Below are 25,802 nucleotides of genomic sequence, written 5' to 3' on the forward strand. Positions count from 1 at the left end.
TAATTCATCTGATAGGTTTTCAAGAAGGTTGAGGTCAGGACTCTGTGCAGGCCAGTCAAGTTTCTCCAAACTTTAGACATCTGCAGCCAAGGAAGTGATTGTAATAGCAGAATTCACTGATTTGGTGGTGTGACCCAATACGTTTGTTAACATAGTGAAACTAATTCCAAATTTAGAAAGACTCTGTGAAACTTAAATAAGTTAAGTTTGCATTACAATGTTTTAAGTTAAATTTGTTTTGTTTTTTTGAGGTGCCAATGATTTGTTAGTTTTTTTTTTTTTTTTCTGAACACTGTTTTCCACTGTTTCTTTATATATTTAAAAGTTAATCTTCCCACTTTCTGTCAGTCAAATTACCACTTGATGAAGGTAAACCAGTCTAATACTCCACACTTCTTCCACTTTGGCTTTGCCACTCACATTAACGAGAACGGGCATGTCACCACAAAACAGGCTTCAGCTTGGTGCTGCGTAAAAAAGAAGTGGAAGATCAAGTAGTTGAGACGTAGGCTTTGGAGAGAACATAAACTTGATGTGACACCTGTCATAAACATTTAGGATCACAACGGTGGCATGACAAATTGCCCAGCAATGTCGCACCACCTGAGGGACAGACCCGCAGAGCAACATGTTAGCCTTATATCCGAACAGTCTGTTAAAGAACATATGCCTCTACACCACGCTGCCTCGTGTTATGTCTGTGAGTTGGATCCTGTGAAAGATTTGTTGTGATTTTTGAGTCGAGTATCAGTGCAACCATGGCTGAAAGTAGACTGGTGCGAGAGCTGATGTGGTGGCCTCTAGGTCTGAGACAATAGCTTTTGACTCAAAGCTTGGCTGCACAACAGAACTTTCTATGCCTTCATGTTCGCAGGGTCTGTAACCTCAGCTGCTTCATGTGTCAGCAGATCAAACTCTGAGAGTGTAATCCATAATCAGAGGTGAATTCAGTCTGATTGCCCTCACTAAATATAGGGTAAAATAAGAAGAAATTGTGGGAAGTATTTACACACCTCTTTTCTCTTATGTTTCATGATAGATACATACATAGTTTACTTCTTGTCTGTTTCTCTTGACTTGCCTGTTGTTTATGCTCTCTAGTTGCTGCCATTTTAGTTCATTCTTTATTTAACAGGTTTTAAATTATTTTTGTGTTTTGTTGCATGTAGATATTAATATTATATGAGTCATGACGTAAAGATAACAGACTTCTTAGGCATGGATCGGAGGCAGTCCCTATGTTGTTGTCTTCTCAGTGATAGTAGAATAACTGGGTCTGAGCCTCAGGCAAACAGACAGCTGACTAAATTTGACAGAGTTTGCCACTCAGTGACAAATGTCGGTCCCTTATTGCAGCCATTTGACAAAACCTGCAACACTGCCAGAGAATAATGCATACAAAGTAAGTCATAGCTGGCAACATGCTCTCGGGAAAATGAGCCTATCCATTTGCAAAAGAAGAGAAAATTATTAGAAAATTACTGTAAGTAGTATTATTCTCATGAAAAGGTATACAAAACACATTTCTTCGATTAAGATAGAAAATGCAGGTGGGGTCTGAGGCTCCCACTGATTGTGAAAATTTACACATTTTGTATGTTGAAGAGACAGAAGTATATACTGTCAGCAACTGTATACTGTTACACCTGCAGAATATTATCTGGTTATAAAAATGTGTATCAATTGTATTAACAGTAACTTCATTTGACATTTCACCAAAATAATCTGAGGAGGAAAACCTTTCCAAGATCTCATCTGAAAATTCTGTTTCATAAGTTTACTACCTCAACAACCTTGATGCATGTTGGAGATAGATCCTGTGGGTCGATGAGTCAAAGCATTGATTTCGCTCCAATTAGCAAAGTTGTGTTCTGTAGAAAAGAAGGTGGAAAAAAGTTACTCCAGAAACACATTTAAACTGCTAGCAGGGGGTGCATTTTGATCTCGTTTTGGGCTTTTGTTACATCCTGTGACAAGGGGAACATTTCGCTGCTGGAGTGAGAAATGGAACAATGTACCTGCGTATTTTGGAAAGCAGCTTACATGTTCAGTAAAAACTGGTAAAGTTAAAAAGACACTGCCTTCCACAATTGCTCAATTATTGTAAACATCTTTTTCAAATGCATGTTTGACTACCATGATAGTCAAACACTAGATGTTTTTTCTGCTCTTATGACTCACAGATCTCTAAACTATAATTTGATCAAAAATCTGCAAATAAACATTATTAACAACAAAAAGGTTACCTTATTATTTTAAAGCTGTTGTCCAAAGAAAGCATGAGAAAGTAATCATAGCATAAGGTGGTGAACCAAAATATGGACAAAAACTTTGGGATTTTTATCACGTTATTTTCAAACATAAAACCTTGACACAAAGAGCAATTTACTATCCTCTATTTATGAATCAAATCAATGTGTCATTTTAAATGATGACACTCTGGGAGAAGGGTATTTGTGGGTGCAAAATGTGGGCAAAGCTGAGTTTGTGTTTGCTTCTGATTCTGAAACTAGAGACTTTGGCCAAACTGCTCATAAAATACAGTGCCTTGCAAAAGTACTCGGCCCCCTTGAACTTTTCAAACTTTTGCCACATTTCAGACTTCAAACATAAAGACATAAAATTCAAATTTTTTGTGAAGAATCAACAACTAGTGGGACACAATGGTGAAGTGGAATGAAATGTATTGGATGTGTCAATCTTTTTTAACAAATAAAAAACTGAAAAGTGTGGCGTGCAATATTATTCGGCCCCTTTACTTTCAGTGCAGCAAACTCGCTCCAGAAGTTCAGTGAGGATCTCTGAATGATCCAATGTTGTCCCAAATGACTGATGATGATAAATAAAATCCACCTGTGTCTAATCAAGTCTCCGTATAAATGCACCTGCTCTGTGATAGTCTCAGGGTTCTGTTCAAAGTGCAGAGAGCATCATGAAGACCAAGGAACACACGAGGCAAGTCCAAGATACTGTTGTGGAGAGGTTTAAAGCTGGATTTGGATACAAAAAGATTTCCCAAGCTTTAAACATCCCAAGGAGCACTGTGCAAGCAATCATATTGAAATGGAAGGAGTATCAGACCACTGCAAATCTACCAAGACCCGGCCGTCCCTCTAAACTTTCATCTTGAACAAGGAGAAGACTGATCAGAGATGCAGCCAAGAGGCCCATGATCACTCTGGATGACCTGCAGAGATCTACAGCTGAGGTGGGAGAGTCTGTCCATAGGACAACAATCAGTCGTACACTGCACAAATCTGGCCTTTATGGAAGAGTGGCAAGAAGAAAGCCCTTTCTCAAAGATATCCATAAAAAGTCTAATTTAACGTTTGCCACAAGCCACCTGGGAGACACACCAAACATGTGGAAGAAGGTGCTCTGGTCAGATGAAACTAAAATCGAACTGTTTGGCCACAATCCAAAACAATATGTTTGGCGTAAAAGCAACACAGCTCATCACCCTGAACACAAAATCCCAACTGTCAAACATGGTGGTGGCAGCATCATGGTTTGGGCCTGCTTTTTGTCAACAGGGACAGGGAAGATGGTCAAAATTGATGGGAAGATGGATGGGGTCAAATACAGGACCATTCTGGAAGAAAACCTGTTGGAGTCTGCAAGAGACCTGAGACTGGGACAGAGATTTATCTTCCAACAAGACAATGATCTAAAACACAAAGCCAAATCTACAATGGAATGGTTCACAAATAAACATATCCAGGTGTTGGAATGGCCAAGTCAAAGTCCAGACCTGAATCCAATTGAGAATCTGTGGAAAGAGCTGAAGACTGCTGTTCACGAACGCTCTCCATCCAGCCTCACTGAGCTCGAGCTGTTTTGCAAGGAAGAATGGGCAAGAATTTCAGTCTCTCGATGTGCAAAACTGATAGAGATGAAATTGGAGGAGATGTCACATGTCATGCACAAATATCACTTGAATTTTCAGACAAGCTACTACAGTATATTTGTGTATGCCACATGCAATAATTTTATTATCTGATAATTTATTAGCCTTAATCAATGCTTACATATCTGAGTGAGTAAAAAAAAAAAAAACGCTATTACACTGTCTTTAACATCTGCAGCATCACTTCCTGATACCATCCTAAAGTAATCCTAAAGTAGGATTAATTGGAATGTATGTACCTGACTGTTGTGAAGTGCCTTGAGATGACATGTGTTGTGAATTGGCGCTATATAAATAAACTGAATTGAATTGAATTAATCCCTTCAGTCAGATGTTACTTCAAACATTTTGAGGTGATCCTTGTCAGATCTGAACCTGGTGTTATTAAGTTTATCTCAGCCTCTATAAATGAAATTAATAAAGTGAAAAATAATTCTATGTCTGAAATCACTACACTGACTCTGTTTTGTTCAGGCGGGAGGGTGGGTGACTTTGACCTGATGCAAAAATAGGTGCAAATTGCAACCATCTGCTAGAATTTATGGGCATGTTCGAACCTGCGTCTATTTAAAACAATCTGCTTTATGAACCCATTGCAAAAATAAAGCAAGTAGGGGATCAAAACAGAAATCGAGGAGATGCTTTGTGAATTCCCACCTCTGCCTCTGCCTACATCTGTAAAAGTTCACTCACATGAGCTATCTGACAGCTTGAAGCAGCTCCGATGGCAGCACAGTCCAAATAATTCAGCTAATAATTGTTTCATTACTTGGGGGCACTCATACAGTGTATAGAGCATATAACTTTATTTCCTGGGTCATAATCCTTATGGGTCATGGAGTGCCTATCTCAGAGAGATGTGGAACACCCTAGAGAGGTGACCAGTCCTTCACAGGACAACACAGAGACACACAAGACAGACAACCATACATGCACACACCCAAGGGCAATTCAGAGAATCCAATTTAACTTCGGCATGGTTTTGGGAGGAAGTTAGAGTACCCAATTTTAATTGGCTAAGCTTAAAAGCAACCATGGATAAATTGTTATCATTTGCTGAGATGTATTTATGAACAAGCTGAGATCACATACAAAGAAATATTAAACTTAAAGCATCCGACTGTAACTGTGTTAATACAAAAATCAAACAATGAAGATTATTCTTTGCACATTTACAATTTAAACTTGCCAAATACTTTAATTCTTAAAGTTAAATTTTTAGCTATACTTTAACTTCAATAGCATTATCATTCTTGAAAAACAAAACAAATAAATTTTAGATCCATGGTCTGAGTTAAAATTCAAGCCTGAATGGAAGATCCCTGATGTTTTGGGGGCCCTAAACTGCAGCTTAGCTCGCTCTTGCCTTGGGCTGGCTCTGCCATACACACACAATATACAAACACTATACCAAACAAGGGCACATCATAAATCATATGAAGACACAGGGCAATCTGTTTTACAAAATGCACTTAATTTCTTCATTTCTGGATGCCAATGTATATAATCTTTTTTTACTCAGCTCTTTGAGCATTTACCCCATGTTCCAAGGCTGATATTTGTCCACATCATTGTAGTAAATGGGCCAATATAGCTCCATCATAAATTAGAATTAGATCAGAGTTTCCCTGACGTCCTCTATAAAATATTTTGCTTTAAGCCCTGGCTGGTTCAAGCTCTTAAAGGGGAGCTGCCTAAATGTTTGCATGCAACTTTAAAGTAAATAGTGAGCCCGCAGTGACACTTTCATCCAGTACACGCCTGTTGCTTTTTTTCCTTGTCCTTTGGATAGTTTGAGTATAGTTAGCAGTGGCACATTAACACAGTTGAAAAGTGCAGTTGCTGAGGGGGAATGAAGACTCCATCTCATCTCAGACCACATTTATGCCTGTGAGAGATAATATGAAGTGACAAGTCCTTATGGTGGAAATACCCTCTCACTTCCTTCCGCCTTCGGCTCCATCCACCGTGTGCACATTTGTTCTCAGTGTGAGAAAGAAAAAGTATGGAGAGAGGAAAATCACAGGAAAGACTGTACTTGCAGACCTAAAAATGTATATGTTTCCCTTTAGATGTAAGTGCAACGGCCATGCCAGTGAGTGTGTTGAGGGGGAACAGGGTGGCCTGGTGTGTGCCTGCCGACATCACACAGTCGGAGACGACTGCGAGAGATGTCACCCCTTTTACCAGGACAGACCCTGGGCCAGGGCCACTTGGGACGCCGCCAACGAGTGCTTGAGTGAGTAGCTTGATTCTGGGGGTGTTGTCATGAACCCACTGGGTGTAGCCATCTGGAAAGTCCACAGGGCAGTAGTAAATTCTAGTGACAAGCTCAGGCTGTCAGCGGTTGTGTAAAATCTATCAGTGTGCTTTGCCCTTCATCACAGAAAGAGAAAAAAAAAGATATTACAGTTTTACTATCAGTGGGGGCATTAAGTCCCAACAGAAACTGAAAATCACTGACTTTTCTAAGCTTGTAAACTAACATTTGACTATGTAGAATTAAAATTTTGTCAGAGGTAGAGTAGTAAATTTGCTCTTCATTAGCAAAAATAAATAAATAAATAAATTAAAAGGCATTTATTGACTTGAAATTGTTTATTAAAGCATTTTAATATGGCTAGCAAAAGTATTTCTAACTCTAAAATTTTATGAGATTTGGTAAAGATTTGGTCATGAATATCCAGCTAAATTGACACCCTTAGCAAGGAAAAGCTTAATTGTTAAGAGAAGCACCATAGTAAATAGACTGACCGTCCAAGAGCTTTTACACTATGAGTATAGGAATTGGTATTTTAAACATGCACACATCCACACACCGACAGACCAGGAGGCAACTTGAGGCTGACAAGGGCACATCAATAAGGACAAAATACCCCAGAAACGTTGCTACTGTATTTACAGTGAACGGTGCTTCTAAAAAAAACAATCAAATTCACATCACTTCTCTTTTATTTATAAAACTTTTTGAAAATAATGTATCCTTTTCCCTCTACTTCACAATTAGGTAATTTTGGTCTGTCATATACATCAGAGGTAGGTTGTTGTAATGCGACAAAATGTGAAAAAGGTCAAGAAGAATAATTACTCTTGCAAGGGACTGAACATATTCCTAATGAATTCTTCATAGATTTTTTGTGTTGTATATGTTTGCTGGAATGCTCTCATCTGTGTTTCCATATGCATAAATTGGAGAATTATCCAGTTTGGCTCACCCAACCATGTGGTTTTACTGAGTGCTCCCAAGGATGAAATGTAATTGGCTGACGAATGAAAATCACAAAGAAGAGAGCCTCCCAAATAGTTTTTTCTCTCCGTTTTTTCAGAATTCTATTAAGCACTAAGTATGTTTTAATTACTGTTACTCTTTGTTCCAAACAGATGGCGTCCTAAATATACTGCTGCACCCAAATTAATCAATGCCATATATTAAGAACAAGTTGGATACAAGCGGAAGAGATTATAAAAGCGTAAAGCTGATTCCTCTGAATAATTGCCTAGCTGAGAGCTCATTTGGACTAATTTTGCCTCACCAGAACATTCAACATAATATATTCTTTGTTGTTTGGGCACACTATTTTGACAAAACGCTTTCCTTTCAACTCATAATTGCGATCAACAAATCTGCATTAAACAATTGTAAAGCACTAAACAAACAAAGATGTAAATTTTAATCCAAGTAAACACCCTAAAATTTTCAGTTGTTGTGTACCAAAGCAATAGAAAGATGTATTTATTTTAAACAAAACATGACATTGTGTATAATTCCATGTTAGTGAGGAGTAATTACTGAGGGAAGGGGTGGTTCAGACCCATTTGTCTGAGAAAACAGCATTGATCCTGAAAGCAGTCAAACAAATAACTAATACATTCATCTGAATAAAATAATACAAATATAGTTACTCCAAATTTAGAAATGCCCTACAGCTCTAAAATAGCAATTTGACATGAAACATATGTTGTCACACATAAAGTTGCAGTGAAACGTTTTTTACTTTCATCATAGACATGATTTCATCATGTCATAATTTTTGGTCATTAAGAATGCATTTACCTTGTTTTATATTTTTTCAAGATGAAATTATCTTACAAAAAATTACTTCATTGGATTAAAAAGACAAGAACTGAGTGATCAAAATTGAATTTATTGTCAGAATTCCAAATAATAGATAAGGGATAAGGGAAATTCATAAACTCCATAGATACCATTTGTTTAAATTTCACTTAGAAATTTCCAGCATGGCCACACACTTTTAGCCATTTACAAACTTCTGACATCATGGTGGCTAACCCTATTTGACACTTCTCGTCAGAGTTGGTGGGGTTGTTTTAAACTGTTTGGTTTCTTGAGTTCGACTTTGCTTAATTCACAAACGTTCAATAGTCTTGAGATCAGTGATAAGGAAAGATGATTTCAGTAACCTGTTTTGTCCATTCCATAACTAGTTTTGTGTTTGGGATCATTGTTCTGTTGGAACAACCTATTCTATCCAAGTCCAGTCAGAGGAGACAAAAACTAAGCTATTGGGCCACAATGACAGGAAGTATTTTTGTAGGCGTCAAGATGAGAACAATTGACATTGTCCCAGTTGTCAAGCATGGTGGTGGTTGCATTATGCTGGGGCCTATTTTGCTAGTGAAGACATGGATGCTTCTAACAAAGTTGATGGACAGTAAGAGAAGAGGTTAAATATCTGACCAAAACTATTCTAAAACTTTGTTAATGCATATCAAAGATTGTGGTTAAGGTAAGGTAAGTTTATTTATATAACGCTTTTCAGCAACGAGACACTCAAAGCGCTGTACATACAATTACAATACAATCACAAAGAAAATAAACACAGATACAGACACAGAAAAACAAATGATAAAATCAAACAACAGAGTTAACAAAAAAATATATATAAATAAAGAGAATAGAATGATGGATAAGAAATTTAAAGGAAACTAATTATGCTTAGATGGCACAGTCAAAGGCCACTTTAAACAAATACATTTTTAATCTTGATTTAAAGCAATTTAGGGTTTCGGCGCTTTTACAATTTTCTGGGAGTTTATTCCAAATTAGTGGAGCATAAGAGCTAAAAGCTGCTTCTCCATGTTTGGTTCTGGTTCTGTGTATGCTGAGTAGATTTGAGCCAGAAGACCTGAGAGGTCTGGGTGGTTGATACACTGACAACAAGTCTGTAGTGTATTTTGGTGCTAAGCCATTCAGTGATTTATAGACTAACAGAAGTATTTTAAACTCTATTCTCTGAGCTACAGGGAGCCAGTGTAGGGACTTTAGAACCGGGCTGATGTGCTCAACTTTCTTAGTTCTAGTGAGGACGCGGGCAGCAGCGTTCTGGACCAACTGCAGCTGTCTGATCGACTTTTTAGGCAGACCTGTGAAGACACCGTTGCAGTAATCAATTCTACTAAAGATGAACACATGAATTAGTTTTTCAAGGTCCTGCTGAGACATTAGTCCTTTAATCCTGGAGATGTTTATTAGGTGATAGAAGACCCACCTTGTTACTGTCTTTATGTGCCTCTGAAGGTTCAGGTCTGAGTCCATCACTACACCCAGGTTTCGAGCCTGACTGGTGGTTTCTAGCTAACTGAAGCTGTGTGCTAACTTTTAAACACTCTTCCTTTGGTCCAAAGATTATTACTTCAGTTTTGTTTTGATTCAGCTGAAGAAAAATTTGGCACAACTTCTAATGACCCTTTTCCACTGGTTCTTTTTCGGCGGTGCGGCTCCGCTCAGCCTGGTCTCTCCACTCGGCACAGAACCTGTTGTGTTTCCACTGACAGCTGGAGCTATGGCTTAAAGCCCCGCCTCCAGCTGTCAGTGTAATGTGCTGTGCTGTTATTAACTTTACTGTGTGACGTTGTCACATTAAAGTAATAAATAAACAAAAAATAAAAACATAAACGAACATAATATAAGTAATGTTTGTATTATTGTATAGTCAAGAATGTCTTATATATGTTATTTCAATTTCCTAAAACAATCCACTGGGATAATTATCTGGACCACAGCCCAGCCAGAACCTATAAAATAAGGCTCTGGGGTTCTGTTGTGAGGGGGGTGTGGCTGGAGAAGCGGAGAGGAGAGACGCTGCTCTCAGGACTGGTAAAGCTCCAAAGTTTGCCTGAAGAAGTTACAATTTTTGGCTTTATGAGGAAGTTTTTGTCTCAGCCATGACAAGGACAAGGACATAAGATATAGGAAATCAAAACTGATGCAAAGTGTTTACAGTGTGTGCTTTATACACATTTTAACCTGTCAGAAGGCTTAATTAAGAAATTATGTCACACTAAATTGTAAGCATGGGAAGAAACACGTGAGCGCTGTAATTTTAAAGATGCATTTAAGCCTGTAACCTGCTATTGTTTGTATTTCTTGTACCATGAAAACCTGGTCAGTTTTGCAGTGCTGCTTTGAATAGCCTGAGGTATCTGAGGTGTAAAGTTGCATCTCATATGCATCCTAATGGCTCCACAACATGATGTGTTTTTTTGTTTTTTCGTTACGAGTTACTTTTGGCCTTGAAATCCTGAGGCCTCCAACAGATGTATTACACTGATTATTTTAATAATCAGCTCTGTAACCCAGCAACAGGAACAACTCAAGTGTTAGCTTTCTGGTTTTAAAAACTATGACACTTTTCCCTTTGTTTCTATGTCATAACATCATGCTACAAGACAGACATCACTATTCCACTAAACATATCTCGAGTCTTGTCTCTGTTCAAACTGAAATTTTCATCCATCCATCACTCGCTGGCTTTTCCCAGCCATGTTTTAGGTCTGCAAGTGGTTGAAGATTATTCCAGCTGAAAGTAGGCACTCTGTATTCTGACAACCAGTCAAAAGTTGACACCCAGAGACAGACAACCACTTTCTCTCCTGTTCACATCAGTTACTGTAACCTGCATATATTTGGGTATTTGGAGGAGACCAAAGCCAGGCCAGCTGACAGGTTCAAACCTACACCCTTACAATATTAAATGACAGCACTGGCTCACTGTGTTTTCCCTTGGGGCAAATATTACACATAATACTCAGTTATGTTTTAAGGGCTGGAAAATTTGTTAGCTAGGTTGTTCACTTAAAAGTAGTCTCTGGAGACTTTTTTCAGCTTTTCAAATCAGAATAAAATGAACCAAAAGTTGAGGCATAACAGTTTTGATGAAAATTTGGAAAAGTACAACATAATTTGAACCACATCAGTTTCTTAATGGTTGTTGTTAACCATAAAGGACACAGAGGCTTTTTGGCTTTGCAATTAGCAAATTCCATTGAGCTATTAACAAAGAGTATGACTCAAAACAGAAACAAGGGAAACTTGGAGGTTTGCTGGACGTCAGTCCTGAAAAACTCAGTTAATAAATCTACAGTTTGGGGGCAAACTACATAGTATTGCAGCCCACTCCAGTTTGCCCTCTCAACCCTCCTTTTTTCCTGTCATCACCCCAGCTCATGTCACTGATAAAAAGCCTTCTGCTTCAACACTGCCTAGGGCACTTGTAGAATATTCAATAAGACGTTTTCCTATTTTTGAGCACTTGCGCTTAGTCATACTAACTGAGAGTAACCATGTTTTTAATATTTATCATGAAGTATTCATAATCCTTGAACTTTTACACATTTTGTCACTTTGCAGCCACAAACTTGAATGTATCTTATTTGGCCTTTATGTGATAGACTACAAAGTAGTAAATAATTATGAAGTGAAAGTAAATGATTTGGATACATTTTATTCTGCTGCATTTATTCTTAAAGTTAGTAAGTAAAATTCAGTGGAACCAGTTGCTTGTAGTTTAGTAAATAGAGTCTATCTGGGTATATTTTAATCTTTGTGAATGGTTCAGAGGTCTGTTAGAGAATATTTGTGAACAATCATTAAGACAAAGAAACCTTCCAGACAGGCCAGGGATAAAACTATAGAGACGTTTAAGGTAGGTTGGAATTTTCAACAAAATTTCATGCTTTGAACATCTTACGTTCAGTTTAATCCGTCATCTGAAAAGTGAAGAAATATGGCAAAACTTCAGTCCTACCAACACTTGTCCATCAGAGGCTTATTGTAAATCTGAAGGAGTTGCAGAGATGGCCTTTATGGAAGATTTACAAGCTGTCGTTGAAAAATGGCTATAAGAAGTCACATGTCAAGGACTCGACAAACATAAGAAACAAGTTACTCTGGTTAGATAAGATCAAAATTGGACTTTTTCTCTTACATGCAATACCCTTTGTGACTGGAAACTACCCAGTAATGAAAGAAAACAACAAGAGGCCCCATTTAAAGGTGCTCAGATAAGGATAAACCAGAAGTTTACTTTTTGGCCTACATACAAAATATTGTGTGGTAGGAAAACATTGCAGATGATTCTGACCACTTCCTCCCCACTGTAAAATGTTGCTGTGTGGATGTTTTTTTTTTTTTTTTTTAGCATTGATAGCAGGATGCCTTCAGACCCACTATCCAATCAAAGATGATCTTTGCTAAAAATGACCCAGACTGAAATCTATATGAGAATCTGTGTCAAGACTTGAAAAATTATATCTTTTTGTGAGTCTTTGTCCAGTCTGACTACAACTGAGCACTTTTTCATTGAAGAATGGGTTCGTTTTCAGAACAATTTCAGTGTCTTCATGTCCAACGCTGGTAGACATACCCCATAATTGCAGTGGTAGGAGTATTTTTAGGGAAGTAAATACAAATGTAAGCCACACTTTACAGTTTGAGTGATATGAATACTGTATTCTATCTTGACATTATTGTTTCAATGGTTTTTTTTTTTCATTTCATATACAATTTGCTTACCGAGCACATCCTTATTAATCTTGGCCCACAAGACGAAGACAGTTTAAACTAATCAACACAAAACTATTTTTGTAATATCATATATGCAAATAACTAACTATTAATATGTTTTGCTGCAAGGCAATAAACGATTAGTATTGATTAAAACAAATCTCACAAAAAAAAAAAAAAAACATTTAGCGAAAGGGACAATTATAACATTTTTTTTTTTTTTTACATTTTTAAGGCCAGAAGCTAGAGGCTTAGAACAGGACCATAGCTGAACTTAACACAGAACTTTATAAAATATGGAGAAGCTTACATGGTATTGATGAACAATAACTTTGCCAATATTACTGCCATTATTTTAAAGGTGCTAATTTAAGGTAATCTTTACTGAGAAATTCTTTGGGAATAAGTTCATGTAGTGTGTTTTATCTCTGTCTTTGCAACATGTGATTGCATATTAGTTAATGCTTTTTCAGGTGGAGGAAATACACATCAAAGATGGTATTTTTTTTATGAAATAGGTGTGTGGATGTTTCCAAAACTGTATAGCTTTATAGTTTGTAATAGTAATTATGGGCAGGACAATATGTGAGAAGAGTTGACTCTGTGTACAGATGTGCTGGGAAATAATGGGATATTATTCTCATCAAAATTCTTCCCCCTGGGAATAAAATCATTTACAGCCTGTCAGTTTGCCGAGGGTCCCTGGAAAACTCATTGTTTGCCTGATGTAATAATAGATTCAGCCTGGGGCTCCTTCTGTTGGGACACACTTTAAATTCCATCATGACGTCTTTGAAGCTGACATATACATTTGTTTTGCGAAAAGGGAATCATTTTCTTGAACGTCAAGAATTAATTCCTAATTTTAACACTTATCTTAGCCTCATCTGTGTACTACTTTAGATAGTGGATGTGACGTTCAAAATCTGTTAGGTTCTCCTGCTTTCTTAAATTGGACTTCATGTCATTCTACTGTGGACTTTCTTTCTGAAAAAGAGAGTTAAACCATTTTGTTTTTAAAGGAATGACCTGACATCTGTCTATGACAAAAAGGCAATGTCCTATGATTTTTAACCATTTGTTGCATAAGAACACTGTGTAACTCTAAACATATATCATGACTGTTTTCCAGTATAGCTTGACAGAAGAGTTTTACTGCATTGCAGAAAATCCATATTAAAAGTTAGGGTATTTTTTTTTTATTGGGGTTCTGATGTGCTGTTAAGAATATCTTACCTGCAGTAGATAACTCGTCCAAGTAAGTACCTAATAAAGCAATGCCATGTAAAAACCCAAAATTGTCAAGCAGTTCAAGTGAATGGGATCTGTTAACATCTCTGTTGTTGAATTCTGTCCATTTTATGTTTTCCAGGGAACATCATGGGTAACAGACCAATGTGGATTATGAATTTTTGACATTACAGTTTTACATTACAGAAACTTTTGGAAATGGTCCCACTGTGAGTTGCTGTTAGCTTGAATATCTAATTTGACCTTCTTTCTGTTTATCTAAACTTATGTTGTTAAATAAGCCATCCACTGCAGGTAAGAAGTGGCATTTCCTCAAAAAAAGTCCCTATCTGTTTTAAAGGACTATACTTGAATTATTTCAAAGCATATTAAAATGAAGACAAAAAGATCATTGCACAATTTTTTTTACAAACCTTTTTAAAGTAGGCTGCACGGTGGCACGTTAGTAGCACTGTTGCTTTGCAGCAAGAAGGTCCTGGGTTTGACTTCCGGCCAGGGGTCTTTCTGCGTGGAGTTTGCATGTTCTTCCCGTGCATGCGTGGGTTTTTTCCAGGTACCCTGGCTTCCTCTCACAGTCCAAAACATGACTTTTAGGGTTGATTGGTCTCTCTACATTGCCCTTAGGTGTGACTCAGTGTGTGTATGGTTGTTTGTTGTGTGTGTGTGTGTGTGTGTCTGTGTTGCCCTGCGATGGGCTGGTGACCTGTCCAGGGTGCACCCCGCCTCCCCCCAATAGCCTGGTAGGGATAGGCATCAGCTTCCCCGCGACCCACTATGGATGAAGTGGTAGAAAATTACTGACTGACCTTTTAAAGTCTAAAACAGCATCTAAATTAAGAGCTAAGATTTTTGTTTGGAACTCTGACTTAACCTAAAATAACATCTAGAAGTGTAAAATGTAATAAAAAAAACTGTTTTGCTTTGTAATTTCCAAAGTAAAACACACGGTTTAAAAAAGGTCTTTAAATAATCCTTCTTCTTGTATGACACCAAAGGAGCTGAGAAAGGTTTAGCTTTATCAGACGATTGTGGTGTACTGTTTTTCTGCTAGGGTCCTGCAACAGTTGAGGAAATTAACTTTTTTGGTATGAACTCAATGACTTTAAGCTGAAATGTATTTTTTTTTACAAGATCTGCAGTTTTTTAATAAAGAGCATTTTCTGTACGGTTACCTTTTGCCTTTAATCCACTCTGGAGATGCTGAGTGTAAATTAAAGCACAGAAATGAACAAACAAAATGTTCAACTGTAAATATTGTGCCATCTACTTGGATAAAAAACTAAACAGCTTATACAATAGTATCATGATCCAAAATGTTACTTTTTTCAATTTACATTTTCAATGGAACATAGTTGATATCCTTTAGGGAAAGTAGAGATGTGGCAAAACCATAAAATCACTGAAGTTGAAGCAACGTAGCATGAAGCAGAATCTTAGTAGCTACAAATGATGATCATAGGTTATATTTTCTGGCAAACAAGTGAAATGAATAAATTCTAAAACTGATTCTCTTTTAACATCCTTCTTCTCATTCCTACATTTCTAAGTGGTTGTGTGTCCCTGTTATTTTTGTGGATATGGGAGGGGCTAAGGAAAACAGCTTTGTCACCCTTAGAAACAGATTTTGTTTTTGGAGCTAACTTAGAAACTCAGTTTCACAAATCCATTCTGAAAAATAAATAGTCATCTGAAAAACAAATATTTTATTAATTACCATGGTTTTAACAGGTAAATAAGCACTTTAATATCTAATTCAAAATGTCTAGATATATCATGGTTGGTATCATTGTTAGTTATTATTAATTAGCACATAAAATGGAAAAAATAAAATATTTTTCAATTAAAACATTTTACAAATCACAAAAATAATGTGTGGTTGATGAATTCTGTCATTGTTTTTAAGGCCAATTTGACCCACATGCAGAGAACACTCAAACAGAGAAACGTTTAAATAATCTATTAACAATTTGTGAAATGTACAAGGAGCGAAGTTTCCAGGAAGGCCGTCTGACTTGAAGGGAAAACAACAAGGTGAGTTCAGATCGGGATACAGACTTGCTAATTCTGTGGTTAGGCTTACTATTTGGGTGGGGCGATCCACCAGGGGGAAGATGGTTGCGGGTCTGGGACAATGAGGTAGTGCTGATTCCGTTGGGGCTTCTTGATGATCCAGGAGAAACCGTAGGATGGTGGACAGGGTTCGCTTAACCAGACAGAGAGGTATCCAGGGCAGCCCTCTGCATGGAATGAATTCAGAGTCCAGACTGTGATCAGAGGTTTTTTCTTGAGATCTCCAACAAGAAGCAAGGCTGAGGTGCCTAAGACAAGATAAACAGAGTGTTAGTAAAAATCGTCATAAAACAATCACAAGATACAAGGTATATGGCCAGGGAGTACTACCACGAAGGGCAAAAACACTCAGGCGCAGAAGTGCAGGTGAGCCGCCCTCACATAGTCCTCTGAACTGATGAGTCAATGAAGAACACCTGTCACACCTTCAGTCCTCCAGCTCCGTGACCCCTAGAGGTGGAAAAAGGAAGCAGCAGGCACGGAGACAACCAGACTCTGACAAATTCCAACTTTTTTCTCTTTATTTCCACTTCTGTTTACTTCCACTTCTTTATTTCCTCTTCTTCTGAAGTATCCCCATAATGAGAGATGATTAAATTATAATTTTCTGATTAAATTATAATTCTGGAGAGAAAAAGCAAGAAAACCACCATATTGGGATATATTCAGCTGTATTATCGAAGAATAAGTACACTGTCCAAACTTTTTGTCATACCTATTTATGTTTATACACAGCCCAAACAGTATACTTTGAGAGCCTGGGTTAGTATACTTAAATCAAAGTAAAAATCCACAGGTGGTCGTACCAGAGGGCCACTCACACCGAGCCAGGTTCTGTTTAAGGTGTCTTCGAGTTAACGGGGAGTTTTCCTCTCCATCGCTCCATGCATGCTCAGCATGAGGGATTGCTGCAAAACTGATGACACAATACTGTCTCTACCTTTTCGTCAAGGAGGACTAATTGAAGTACAGGTCCTTCTCAAAATATTAGCATATTGTGATAAAGTTCATTATTTTCCATAATGTCATGATGAAAATTTTACATTCATATATGTTAGATTCATTGCACACTAACTGAAATATTTCAGGTATTTTATTGTCTTAATACAGATGATTTTTGCATACAGCTCATGAAAACCCAAAATTACTATCTCACAAAATTAGCATACTTCATCCGACCAATAAAAGAAAAGTGTTTTTAATACAAAAAACGTCAACCTTCAAATAATCATGTACAGTTATGCACTCAATACTTGGTCGGGAATCCTTTTGCAGAAATGACTGCTTCAATGCGGCGTGGCATGGAGGCAATCAGCCTGTGGCACTGCTGAGGTCTTATGGAGGCCCAGGATGCTTCGATAGCGGCCTTTAGCTCATCCAGAGTGTTGGGTCTTGAGTCTCTCAACGTTCTCTTCACAATATCCCACAGATTCTCTATGGGGTTCAGGTCAGGAGAGTTGGCAGGCCAATTGAGCACAGTGATACCATGGTCAGTAAACCATTTACCAGTGGTTTTGGCACTGTGAGCAGGTGCCAGGTCGTGCTGAAAAATGAAATCTTCATCTCCATAAAGCTTTTCAGCAGATGGAAGCAAGAAGTGCTCCAAAATCTCCTGATAGCTAGCTGCATTGACCCTGCCCTTGATAAAACACAGTGGACCAACACCAGCACCAGCCACCCAGACCATCACTGACTGTGGGTACTTGACACTGGACTTCTGGCATTTTGGCATTTCCTTCTCCCCAGTCTTCCTCCAGATTCTGGCACCTTGATTTCCGAATGTCATGCGGAATATGCTTTCATCCGAAAAAAGTACTTTGGACCAATGAGCAACAGTCCAGTGCTGCTTCTCTGTAACCCAGGACTGGGGAATGTGGCACCTGTAGCCCATTTCCTGCACACGCCTGTGCACGGTGGCTCTGGATGTTTCTACTCCAGACTCAGTCCACTGGTTCCGCAGGTCCCCCAAGGTCTGGAATCGGCCCTTCTCCACAATCTTCCTCAGGGTCCGGTCACCTCTTCTCGTTGTGCAGCGTTTTCTGCCACACTTTTTCCTTCCCACAGACTTCCCACTGAGGTGCCTTGATACAGCACTCTGGGAACAGCCTATTCGTTCAGAAATGTCTTTCTGTGTCTTACCTTCTTGCTTGAGGGTGTCAATAGTGGCCTTCTGGACAGCAGTCAGGTCGGCAGCCTTACCCATGATTGGGGTTTTGAGTGATGAACCAGGCTGGGAGTTTTAAAGGCCTCAGGAATCTTTTGCAGGTGTTTAGAGTTAACTCGTTGATTCAGATGATTAGGTTCATAGCTCGTTTAGAGAACCTTTTAATGATATGCTAATTTTGTGAGATAGGAATTTTGGGTTTTCATGAGCTGTATGCCAAAATAATCCGTATTAAGACAATGAAAGATCTGAAATATTTCAGTTAGTGTGCAATGAATCTAAAATATATGAATGTTAAATTTTCATCATTACATTATGGAAAATAATGAACTTTATCACAATATGCTAATTGTTTGAGAAGGACCTGTAAGTCAGTGACTCAATGCAAATGGCTGGGCTACCTCAGATAGAAAACCTTTTTATCAATTTAAAAATTAGGGACAATAAAATAAAAAAATATATATACATATATCTTGCATCTTCCAACAAACAATGGCTGAATCAGGTACTGCGCAGCTAACTTAAATTAAAGCGTATATCATGTAATGTTCTGTTGTAAGTATATTGGCAATGTAAATTTATTTATTTATTTATTTTCTCCCTTTTCAAATATAAAAACCTTCTGCATACTCATGGCTGCTACATTATACCTGCTTACACAACTCTAAAGAGCATATTAACACAATGAAAACTATGTATTAGATTCTTGAAAGAGTATCTAATTTCACAGAGCAATATTCAACTATTTACCCAATTTAGCGCCAAGGGGTGGTGGAAGGGGGTAGGGAAAGGATGACCCTAGGAATTTAGATGCAATGTCTTATGATAAGAATGTGTTTTTTAAATAACTGGTTTCAGTAAAATAAAAAATAAAATAGCATTTAAAAATATGTATTACACAGCCATGATAAATGTAAAAATATAATCTTTCTCACTTACAACAAAAAGCCAATTTGCATAGGTTTGACTACAGCTTGTTTCACTTTAAAAACACTCCAGGAGTGTATTTACCAGTGTTCACAAGTTTTTGCCAAGCATAAATCTCTGATTATATCATTATATGGTTAACTGCCATTGTTGTTTGTTTTTAAACACATGATTTGTCATGTATTTATCATCTTAAAGAAGTCTTAAAAAAGGGCTGTTCACACTTGTTTTTTCATGAAGGATTCTTAACATTGCAGCAATAAGTCTTGATTTATCCTTAAGCTGTCAACAGTTTGTGCTCTGAAACTCCGAGATTGCTTTAGGATTGATCACAGAGTGATAAAGGTTTGCAATATCTGTTACACAATTTAATGGGAGAAAAAAGAAAGGCCATTTCCCACACACACCTCTTACCCCTAATTTGATTTACAAAAAAGGATTGTGTTTTCAGTCCTGAGAAGCTTCATTTTCAGGACCAAAAATGCTGTCTGTTTTAATAAATCAGTCAATGCAATGGTGTGAAGCATTTGCTGGAATTGACTTTTTTTTCTTTAAATTGGACGTTTAAAGGCAATCCCCAGCACCATAAAAGAGATTAAGCAAGTGAAGTGCAATGTGCCAGCCACTTGTCAATATTTATTACACAACCATGATAAATGTAACAATATAATCTTTCCCACTTACTACAAGCTTTCTAATAGATCATTTACAACATAATACTTGTTGCAATTTATGGCAAAAACAAGACTTGGGTAGACTTTTTATAAGATAACGTACATTTTAATCAGTTTTTCTTTGCAATTCTATGAATGCATGACAAATGTCTTTTTTTATTTAAAGGTACTCCAGATTTAAATGAATGAAGCTTAACTTTACAGTGAAATTGTGCTTAAACCTTTGCTCCAACAATTAACTCATTATTTGTTTTATAAACTACTGAGTGTAGTTTTAACTACCAATATCCATTCATTACCTGTACCCTTAAGTGGCATAGAATTTGGTCCTATCCCAGATACGTATGATTGCAGGGAGCGGCACATCTGGCTCACCAATCCATCTCAGGACTAATTACCATCTATCTATACGTAAGGTAGGCACCAAACAGTGTGGTTAAACGTATTAGTGAGATCAAGATTTGGATATTTTTGTATTTTAGTCATTTAAGAATAGACATTTGGTAATGCCAATTCCAACTACCAGTCCAATAAAATGAATCCTTCACACAGTTGAAACCACATGTACACTTCTGAATTTGAAAAAGGTGATAATAAATTCTCTACAAACCTAAAAATGAAAAAGTTTAGCTTGTTTTTAATTTATTGCAAAATGTGGCCTCATGGTTGTTGGTGGTGTGGCTAACAAAAAACAGAACATCAACAGTCATCAGGCACTTAGTCAGCTGGAAATATTTAAAGTGGACCTCATTCGGAGATTTGGAATAGGATACAGACATCCCTAGTTATCAGTATTATTTTGAGTCTTGCAAAAAACCTAATAAGCATCTTTGTCAAGCAACCTATTTGATGCAGAAACTTGATCAACCTTAAGTAAATGTATTACAAGTTATGCATTAAAGAGTTAAATGTTGTAGGCAAAAGTATTGAAAATATTAATGTGGAAATAAAGGAGACACTTGAAAAACTAATTGTTGTTGTAAATGCCTACAAATTGTGGGTCAGCTAGTGATCTCCTTTGTGTAGAACAGTCTAATAGATATATTCAGCATGTGCAACATGACTCCTCAAAGGCTCTTTAGAACACTTTAGGTTTCTTGACCAATCTGACATCTCATTCATCCGGCAAATTAAATGTAAAAGTGAGAAATTATTTTGCCTGCAGGGATTCTGCACCATCACTGCTCTGCAATTGCACAATGGAAATATTAATATATAGGACAGAAAAACAACATTGTTGTATACGTTAATTCTCTTCCAAATAAAATGTGGTGACAGCTTTTTATACTCTCCTGCCTCGTGCCCTGCTCCTGACTGATGATGCAGAATTGGAGCTTTAATGAGTTGATAATTGATATTAGTCATTAGCTTACCACTAATGAGAAATGAAACATGCTTTCAGTGCCTGCATTTAGCATGATGGTATATTTAGTTTAAGATTAGTGTAAGTAATTTCATTGAGAAGGTTTGCCACAACTTGCCTGTGACTTTTTATGTTTTAATATGTTACTAGATTCTCCCAAGAACACATATGCTTTAATATACTGTATAAACATCAGTGGCTGCAATCCCTAGAAATGCCTCAAAAATGTACAACCCCTTGTGTGCTTCATTCAGTAACAATGATTTTTTGCACACATAGGATTGACAAGGTAAGCTCTCTGGCTACCAGAAGTAACCCCTCCATGCAACAATTCAGTTACATGAAGGGTAAATGCCTTCTGCTCATATAGGGCTGTTTTAGTCACATGATAATATGTGTGCGTGGGGGGGAGGGTTATGTAAAGGACGCACTAAAGGAAGGAGTTGTGTCTCATTCCCAGCAATTTGCAATTGAAAATATTTTTGGTGAACTTCCAGTAGTGGCTCTATAGTCGGAAATGTATGGAACAACACACAACAGTGTAATTAATTGACTTAGATCAGTGATTCCCAACCTTTTTTGACTGGTGTACCTTCTGTGCCGTTTTGCTATAACACGGATACCCCCTCCAGTGTTTTGTTTATGTTTATGACTATTTATATTGTACATAGATTTTCAAAAAAAGCATCAAAACTCTGAATGAACACATATGGAATTATGTAGCAAATGAAAAAATGCAAAAGAACTTTAAATATGTTTTATGTCTTAGATTCCTTAAAGTAGCCGCCCTTTGCTGTGATGAGTGAAATATTTCAATTTGGCCATCCCTTGATAAATCTCTGGGACATTCTTTCACGACTTTAGAAAACCATTTCAGGTGACCACCTCTTAAAGCCCATGGAGAGAATGCCAAGAGAGCAAAACCAAAGACCCTTTGAGTGAGGTCTGTCTGTCTGGCTGGCTGGCATGTATTTAATTACGAAGCTTGGTCTTATAGAGCCAGGGGGATTACTTCACCTCCGATGGCCAAGCCAGGTCAAAACCTTTTATTGTGTGGTGACTGGACTTTAGCTGCGTGTCAGGGGCGAGGCATGAAACACTTGGGCTATTTTGTGTACTTGTACCTTCGCCATATGTACCAGGAGTAGGAGAGTTAGCCCTGCTATCATCAAACGAAATTTGGCACTTTTAAAAACCACAGATAGACTGCTTTCCAGGTTTTGGCGGCATGTTTTTCTATTCACTCTCTGTATGCTATTAGGAGCGTGTGTTCACCTGCATGCAAGCACATGTAACTTAGTGTGTCAGAGTATGAGGAGTGTGTTTTTGTCCAGCTTAGAAAGTAGAGTTTCGACAATGTAGAGACTGAAACCATTAATATGAATGAACAATTGTGAAAACGTACCATTACTACCTTGTTGGTGGGGCGGGGCGCCCCCCTTGGATAATGGTAGAGAAAACGCTGCCCTCAGTAAAACGTGTTAGCGAAAATTGAAAGTACAAGAAATGATCATTAAATGAAAATCATTTTTATTTAATCTCTTTAACTTGAACATTTTGTTCTTTGGCATTTTATTCTTTTCAGCTCAAATTAAACATAAAGATAGCTCTGTCGCCTCGAAAGTGAATAAGTAATCTAAATAAATACAAAATCAACATAAATAATTATGCTTTTGTTATAACAAAAACTGGAGCTCTTTTGGATAAGTCCCCAATAAACAGAGATTTAAACCTAAAACAATCAGCAACAGAACACTTTATTCAGGCTCACTATATCAATTTTACTTTGTCTTCATCATTTAACTGAGCTTTAATGAGACACCTGAGATTGCTTGTCCTTGAAAAGCTTTGATAGATCGGCGGAGTGGAAACAGCTGTTACTTTGCTCTCTGTCTCTCTCTCTCTCGGTAGCGCAGCATCATGCAGGTGAACAGCAATGACACCCCTGCTCTAGTCTTTCCCACCAGTAGTTGTTTTATTTTGCCCTTTGGTTAATAAAAGCTTGTTGTATTGTGCACCTGGGTTCTGATAAAGCATCACATATCCTAGAATTATCCCTACTAACCGATGATATTTACCCGTCATCTTGGAAATAAAATATTAAATGTGTCCACGTACCCCCCTGATTTGTGCTCACGTACCACTAGGGGTACGAGAACCCCCCTGCTGGGATTACCGCCTTAGATGATAGGATACCATCATCACACACAGACATACAAGAAAAATAAAACAAAAATATATAACATCAGCTTTGGAAAAGGCTAAACTTTGAAGGCTTCGGTTGGATTTTCCTTTTCCTTACCTTATATCTATGCTGCAGAAACATTTTTATACCAAGTCTGGAACCAATCTTTTTAATATTTTTATTTGCATCTGATTGTGATGACATTTTACTGCTACATTATACAGTGTGTTCACAGGTTATTATGGGCCGTAGGAAGATATTGATGGATAAAACTACAGAATTAGGTTGTTTCTCTTGCTGTGTGTCCATGCTAATCTGTTTGAAACATATCCCCAAGCAATATTACCAAGGTAATGTAGACAGCTACATATGCATGATATGCAAAAAATAAAACTTGCAGAAGATATTCAGATTGTGTTCTGAAGTGCTGATGTGCAGGTCACCGAAGGAACATTGGTGTCACTCGCTCACAGTTTTTGTAAAGGCAGGGGAGTAATTTTCCTCTCAGGGAAAAAATGGGGGTTTTCTGAACAAAAGACATTTAATTAGAATTCAACTGCTCACAAAAGGCTCATTTAAACACATAACAATGTGGATAAAGATTGCCCTTTGGTCTGATAAATTGCTGACCTAATGTCCTTCCATATGTTCTGCTTTGTGGTCCATGTCACTTATGGCTTTTTCTATATTTAGATAGGATTGCAATTCTAGTTTTATTAATGTCAGGCTTAAATTTTTTTCATAAACTGCAATGGTGCTTATACGGAAACCAGAGATTTTTAAAAGTACAAACCTCCACTCAAACAACCAACTTCTAGTGTATGTTAAGCCATATAAATAGCCAATAAATAGTATTTATTTGTTATTTTTTGTTGTATGCTTTTGTTCATGCAAAGCTTATTTAGGCCTCTAATATAGTTACAGATCTCAATAAACTAGAATGCTACTGAAAACATATTTAGTTCCAATGCTAGTGTTTACTTAGCACCAGTTCTTCGTGTTTCTATTGCCCTCAGCTCTGGCTTTGGCCCTGAAAACCCAGTGCCAACATAGCATCAGTTTGATACTAAACCAAAGGTGGTCTCAGGGGGAATTAAAGTCAATGAAAACATTGTGAGCGGCATGTTTAAAATTCTGGAGTTTTGAGTTTGACCTGTCAAATTTAAAACATAAACACTGTAAAAACACATCACTTCAAAACTAATTAAATGTTATGTTATTATCAGAATAGCACGGCTGAGTTATTTTCTCACAGACTTTGAAAATTCTGCTTACAGTTTTTCAGTTGTTGGTCTTTTATTATACCAGGCATTTTTTAACAAATCTTACTCTAAAAGTTGCGTTTATCTCACAATTTCCAGTGCTGGTGGTGCAGAAGTTAGACTAGCTGAACAGGACTGTGAAGCGATCACTTTGGCTAAAAAGCCCTGTTTTGGTTCCTTGCCATTTTTGATGTCTTCTTCACGTTTCCCAAATTGCTTATAAGCTTTTTTTGCTTTTTTGTCTGCACTTTTGTCCATTTTGTCAACCACAACAACTCATACCAGATTATAGATCACAGCTAATGAAAACCCGAAACACTGTTTTTCAGACTATTACAGTGTTACAGAAGACCAATTAATAATAATTTTATGTTATGGCCTGCAAGGTCATGGGGAGACAGCTACTGATAGCCTCTACAAGAAGGGGTATGGTATAAAAGCTGGTTGTTTACACAGTGCTCAGTTTAAGCATATAAAAGGAAAGATGAGTGGATGGAAAAAGTGTGGTAAGACAAGGTGCCCAAGCAGCTGGCAAACTGCAGCTTTTAAAGGATTGTGAAGCAAAACCTATGCAAAGGTTTGGGGGAGAGTACTGTAGCTGGAGTTGACACTTCAAAAGCCACTACACAGATTTATCCAGGACATTGGTTAAAACTGTCCTATTCCTTGTGTTAGATCACTCCGGAACAAAATATAATGTCAGAAGCATTCCCTGACAAACTGAACTTTGGGTTTTCATTTGCTGCAAGCTATTTTTAACAAAATTAACAGAAATAAAAGTTTCAAAGATATCACTCGGTGCAATGAATCTATATAATATACGACTTTCACTTTTTAAAACGAATTATGGAAAAATCACTTTTTTGATGATTCTAATTTACTGAGATGCACCTGCAGATATAGAGATATACTTTACATATGTGCACTGAGCAGATACTTTATGCAGGATGGAAAAACTACAATGTGTGAAACAGAGAGCTTTCTTTAGAACTTTGCAACGGCAACACAGATATCAGCAAACAGTTAATGACAAATCACATTAAGACCTAATTTGACTGCAGATACAAGGGATGCCCTCATCGTACAGGCTGCTGATGCAAATATTAGAAAACTTTGTTGAGAACTAGAAAATGTGCAAATAAAGGGTCAAATAGTGTTCTGGTGTGGGAAAAGTCTCTGTTTTTATTGATTCT

The 25,802-nt window shown here is 37.4% G+C and overlaps 1 protein-coding gene across 1 annotated transcript in view; it reads left to right on the plus strand.

The window, feature by feature from the left end:
• The window catches only part of lamc3 (laminin, gamma 3), a 224,770-nt gene that overhangs the window by 64,181 nt on the left and 134,787 nt on the right, over positions 1–25,802 (plus strand). Inside the window, exon 4 of the mRNA XM_047372964.1 lies at positions 5,980–6,146. Coding sequence (XP_047228920.1) covers positions 5,980–6,146 — 167 coding nt within the window. The remainder of the gene's footprint in view (positions 1–5,979; positions 6,147–25,802) is intronic.

The sequence above is a fragment of the Girardinichthys multiradiatus genome, chromosome 8 (assembly GCF_021462225.1).
Source record: "Girardinichthys multiradiatus isolate DD_20200921_A chromosome 8, DD_fGirMul_XY1, whole genome shotgun sequence".
Lineage (NCBI taxonomy): Eukaryota > Metazoa > Chordata > Actinopteri > Cyprinodontiformes > Goodeidae > Girardinichthys > Girardinichthys multiradiatus.